The 6,000-nt window shown below is 32.3% G+C and overlaps 2 protein-coding genes across 2 annotated transcripts in view; one reads left to right on the top strand and one right to left on the bottom strand.

Moving 5' to 3' along the window:
• Positions 1-508: 508 nt before the first annotated feature.
• On the bottom strand, positions 509-1,224 carry LOC136984314 (histone-lysine N-methyltransferase SETMAR-like). The gene is made up of 2 exons (XM_067281249.1): positions 852-1,224; positions 509-738 (listed from the first exon to the last, which is right to left on the bottom strand). Exons 1-2 carry the CDS (start codon positions 1,222-1,224, stop codon positions 509-511), a joined length of 603 nt encoding a protein of 200 aa, XP_067137350.1.
• A 2,822-nt stretch (positions 1,225-4,046) lies between these two features.
• The window catches only part of Rab21 (RAS oncogene family member Rab21), a 39,464-nt gene continuing 37,510 nt past the window's right edge, over positions 4,047-6,000 (top strand). The window contains exon 1 of the mRNA XM_067281235.1: positions 4,047-4,356. Coding sequence (XP_067137336.1) covers positions 4,219-4,356 — 138 coding nt within the window. The 5' untranslated portion in view covers positions 4,047-4,218. The remainder of the gene's footprint in view (positions 4,357-6,000) is intronic.

Here is a 6,000-nt window from a genome sequence, read left to right as displayed (position 1 = left end):
TGAAAAAGAACAAATAAAAGTTAAAGTACTGTACATACTAAAAATTATATCAAAGAATAAGATATTAGCGTCACCAGCGTCAATTTATTTGAAACATTCATTTATTATAACGTTTGTAATTGATATAAGTTTTGAATAAAATATCAGGTTGTTACAAAAGTTTTGTAGGTTTTTGAACTGCCACTCTGAGACCTCATATCATTGCTAAAAATAAGATTATTTAATTGAAATAACCTCCATTACAGGTAATACATTTCTGCCAAAGAGTTACAAGTGTAAGTACACGTATGTCATGTTGAAAAAAATTTGGAGTTCTGGCCTCAATGAACTGCTTAAAGATGGTTCCTGCTTCTGCTTGGTTGAAGAATGTTTTCTCTTGTAGGAAACTGTTGAGGTTCTTGAATAGATAGTAGTCTGTGAGGGAAAGGTGTGGTGAATATGGTGAACTTCATACTCTAACTAGTTCAGTTTCTGGAGGATGACTTGTGACACATGAGGAAGAGCATTATCATGAAATAAGATGAAACCCTTTTCGATTCACTAATGCCGACTGCATTTGAGACAACTTCTGTTGAACAATGTCTAATTCACGACAGCACGTTTCTGCTGTAATGGTTTCGCCAGTTTTAAAGAAATTATAGTGAATAACACCAGCTGCAGACCACCAGACAGTCACATGATCTTTGGGTGGAGACTGAGCTTTTGCATGTTTTAGTACTTCTTTGTCATACCACTGTGCTGATCGTTTGCGATTGTCATATCGAATCCATTATTCATTATGTTGTGATTCGGCTGAGAATGGATCGTTCTTGTTGCGTTTGATCAGATATGAGGAGATCTCAGTCGAATACTTTGTTGACTTTCATTAAGTTCATGGAGTAACCACTTATCAAGCTTTTTCACCTCTCCCATTGTGTCTAGATGTCGAGAAACAGTTGCAATGCTTATATTAAGCTCTTTCGCGATTTCTCGTATGGTTTTTCTTGGATTGATTACAACTGAAGCTTTCAGTCGGTCATCATCACAATTGGGCGGACGTTCACTATGATCTTTATCATCAAGGCTCATATCACCAGATTGAAACTTTTTAAACTCAAGTTGTACTGTGCGTTCATTAACAGTTTTTTCACCCCCTGATTTAGTAATGTAACAAGTTGCCTCACTTGCTTTATGGCTAACTTTGAACTCGAGGAGAAGGATTGCACGAAAACCTTTCTTATCCATGATTCACTCTAAACCTCGAAAACAGAAAGATATGTTACATTCGTGAAAAGATAAGCGTTGCATAATATGTTCAGAAGCTTGTACTACGAAACAAGATATAAGTTGTCTACATGCGCCACCACAGCCATGTTAAAAATTAACTTGAAAGCAACACATATAAAAAATCCGACAGAACTTTTGTAACAATCTGATATACGAGTATGACCATTTCAATTAGATTTATTTATACTTTCGAAATATCAAATTAAATTTATAACGAGCAATTATTTATTGTGACGTCGTCACAATGCCAGGCTGAATTTTAATTATATTTTTTAATTTATTTCATCTAAAATAAACACTCTCCACCTGAAATTAGTAGTGGCTTGCCCCTGTACATCACACTTTACCTTTAACAATAGAGTCGTGCTGTTATCTATCTAACAGCTTTTAGGGAAAAATTTTTGAATTAAAATAATGTGACTTCCGGTTTGTATCGAAAGTTAGTATATAGTTAATCGGGGCCGCCTGCCATCAAGGTTTCCATATCTGGTCTCGTCTTTACCTATCTAACTCCGTTCTCCAAATTAAGGAATGACAGACAGCCTGGCGGATGAAAGAGGTCTACAATTTTTTCAAATTGCAGAACAACAACATTCTAATTCAAAAAACCTTTTTAACATTAAAACTAATACTTTGTCAACTGCTTTTAGTTGTGAGAATTTTATTTATTTATTTAGTTTAGCAGAGATGACGAACATTTGGAAAATATGTTTATGTTGACATGATAGTTCTGTCGTTTCTGACAGAAAAACTATTAAGTCAACATAAACATTTTATCAATACTAATTTAATTTATATTTTTTAGTTTTTTTATACTCTTTTTTCTCTGTGAGTATTATAAAAGGGTCTGTTTTAATCAAGTCTAACATGGGTTTTTATTAGGATCACATAGTGTCGACTAATTCAGGTTAAGGGACCGGGGCCGATGTATCTGGACGGACCACCCCGAAATATTCCTGGGGTTTTCAATCTTTCTAGCTTTTTTTTTTCAGGGTTTTTTTCCAAAATAGTGGCAGTATTAATTTATTATTCATTCACAAAAATCTATATGTTGAGTGTAATTACATTTGTTACGTGAGACACTAGCTAAGTTATGTCAGTTGCATTACTTTTATTTTTGCCCATTACGACAGACCTAATTCGCAATAGTTAATATGGGTGAATGATAGAGAATATTCTTTTGCTGCAATTATCTATCCACATACACGACGATCAATAACAGATTTGAAACGCTGATCCTTTAGCGCAAGAGAAATTTTTAAAATTCAAATCGGTCGAACATATGAAATAGGAAGATATCAAAATCACTTTTTCTCATTAGTATAATTTGAAATAGATTGTAACAAATTAAATATATATTTGATAGCCGGCTGGCCGAAGCAATTAAAGCATCAGTCTATGGCTCTGGAGAATCAGAGATCGAATTCGGAGAGCAATTTAAAGAATTTTTCATGGTCAGTCTGTCCTGAAAATGAGTTCTTTCACAACCAAGTTGTTTGACCAGGTACCTGGCAAAATCAGCGGCACCAACAAACTATAAAAACGGGCACCATACATTACAAGAAGATTCAAACTATGATGTAACGTCGAGTCAGATCTCCCATAAGGCGGACCTGGTTGCAATAAGCAGTTTTGGTTAACATACAACGAAGTTTCATAGTACAGTTGACAAATATCGTTGATTAGTTTCTTTTATATTAGCGAGGTTGAGGCCGAAGTTTTAAACGCGAAAACGTGTACGTCGGACGTTCAGCGCCGCTTTCCTGTAAGCCTAGAAGTTTGTCAAACTTCTAGGCTTATCGGAAAGGACGCTGAACGACCGACGTACACGTTTTCGCGTTTAAAACTTCGGTCTTTATCTCGCTATTTGCAGAATAGGCTAGAAGTCAGGAATTTTTCATCGCTTGTTAATTAGTAATGGAATTTGGGGCCACTTTGGGATTTAGGGAAAAGGTAACCCAGACAAAGAGAAGGCAGTGCCTCAGGTATGCCAATGTACGGGTGCCCATGGGCAGAACCCATAATGGATTTGAAAAGAAATCTTAGTGCTTGTAGGGCTGAAAGACAAAAACAAAAACTTAAATAAAATTTTTATTATGCAGTATTGTCAGTTTTTAGTATGTTATATGATTAAATCAAGCATTTGTTTAAGTATCGAGTAATTCATTTTTGCTTTCTTAGTGATCTGGCCAGATACATTGGACATAACTCTCCGAAACCTGGTTACCCCACAAGAGAGTAACCGGATAGCGATGAATTGTGTCGTTTATAGAGGCCATATAATTCACATGATCCGAATCGGATTTGAATGGGAATCTCTAAGGGCCGTATTTACCACCTTGTATTAAATATAGAATAATATTTGAATCGTGAGTTTAGTTTAACCGAAAATCGGTATTCAACACGCATTAATTCTAGATTCAACTCTGAATTCTTCTACAGTTAATTTGAAACATCAACTGTTGAAGAATAATTTTATATAAGAAATATTCACAACTTAAAATATGTTGTCGTTGTTTCCAATTAACACTTTAATAATAATAAATCTTTTTAAAACAATATTATAATTATTTATTTCGCCATTATTCTTACAAAAAAAATTCCCCGAAAAAAATTACGAAATTATATATAAATTATTAAAAGCGAAGTTTTCTCAATTTAAATTAAATAATTATTCATACCTAAGTGTCAAATTAAAAAGTATATATTCAATGCAAGTGTTTTTAATAAAAATTAATTTCAATAAAAAATTAATTATTATCGATATTCACTATATCAATATGACGTCAGATCATCCTGCTTTAGGACTTGCTGGGCTTGTTGAAACATCGTGACTAATTAAGCTTATACTGTGGTGATATTTTAACTATAATATAATTGCTTCCAGTTTAAATTGAGATGTAATTTTATCCGGTTCGAATGTAGTTTACTATTTCTTGAGTCAGGATTAGTATGGCTGCGAGTGCTTCGGGGAATCGGAGTTTTACTTTTAAAGTTGTTCTGCTGGGAGAAGGTTGTGTGGGTAAAACATCGTTAGTTCTGAGATATGTGGAGAATAAATTCAACGAGAAACATGTAACTACATTACAGGTGAGTTATATAATTAATTTCCGATAGATAATTATTTCGGTAGGCGTAACCAGCTGCAGATACAAACACACTAATGCTTAAGTATTTAATAATTGTCATTTAGTTCCGCTATTGCGTGTTTCTTATGTACGCTCATTTTTTTTTTTTTTTTTTTTTTTTTTTACAAAACGCGTTGAGTAAATGTTAAATCAATTTTTGAAAAGTTGGTGGTCATACACAATTAAGTATACCAAGAATAAATTTACAGACAAATATTAAACTTTGGTATAATTCATTTCTATGCTATAATGATATTCAGTAATAATAGAATATGCAAAAATAGATAAAAGATGATCAACAATATTATTGCAGAACCCAAATCTGTACTTAGCACTGGAACAGTGATCTTCAGAACTTGGAACTTCTCTGGGATTTTAGATCATAATCTGTAAATGGAAGCTACGGATAAACAAATATTGTATGGTACTTTGTAACTTAAAATTGCAATGTAACTTGTGTAAGTTTAACGATTTTTAATTCGTGAATCTCTGGGTTTTTGTTATACTTACAGGTATGTGATCTGATAATGCTAAACTGTTCACTTTTTTTCTCTCTCTCAGTTGTTACATATTCCTTTATAATAATTTATTGAAATGTGTATGGTTCAATATAAAATTCACAATCTTCTTCACTGTGAGATTTTCTCTGTTAGGTATCATTTGCATTCAGCTATAATTGTAGCAGAAAATGCAAAAATAAAGATTGATTCAGGAATGCCTTTATAAGATATTCTGCTTCAAAACTTGCTTTAACAGATGCAGAAAGATCTGCAAGAACTGGAGTTTTAATAAAAAAAATTATAATATCCTAAAATAATATTTCAAATTAGCATTTTTACTTTTTATAAGAGAAGATGAAAAATACACGAAGTTTTGTATTACCAACATGAGATTATTTGCTTACATATTTATTGCATATTGTTGATGCTTCCTAGTATATTGTAGCAAAAGGAAATCATTTACTAAATGCATACAGTATATATGTAAACAGCTGAGAGGAATCTTTAGAAAAAATGTTTCTCTCAGTTTTTTTAGGTATGTCTGGCTAAACTAAAAGGAACAAAAATTTTGGAGGGTCTTGTTTTAGCAAGACTTGCTTCAGGATTTATGGGATTTTTTTTGGTTATTTTTCTTTTATGGAAATGGTACTACTATAATATAATGCCAGTGATTCCTGGCAGAGATTAAAATCTTGCTTTTACTTTTATAATTATCTAAACTATTTTTGGTTTTTGGATTTGTATAATTAAAATTTCAAACATTTTCAGCATAAACTTTGATTCTAGAAAGTGAGACTTATAAAGCCATTGTGTTTATTACAATAGTACAGCTATTAGTATAGCTTATAGTTAATGGTTAGATAGCATTTATAAGAAGGATTATTGGCTTACATTTTTATAAAAATATTGAAAGTTTTAATTAAAATACATATTCAAATCAATGCTTATATTATAATCAGAAGAGTACTAAATTGAAAGATAAATGTATTTTCTTAGCATAATATTGCTGTTGAGAACAAATCGCACAGGAACACTTTTAGTGGAAGAAGGTTGGTTTATTGGTATTCATACCAATAAATCAACCTTCTTCCACTAAAAGTGTTCCT

The sequence above is a fragment of the Centruroides vittatus genome, unplaced genomic scaffold (genome assembly GCF_030686945.1).
Source record: "Centruroides vittatus isolate TY-2023 unplaced genomic scaffold, ASM3068694v2 contig_912, whole genome shotgun sequence".
Lineage (NCBI taxonomy): Eukaryota > Metazoa > Arthropoda > Arachnida > Scorpiones > Buthidae > Centruroides > Centruroides vittatus.
This window is presented reverse-complemented; position numbering and strand designations above follow the sequence as displayed.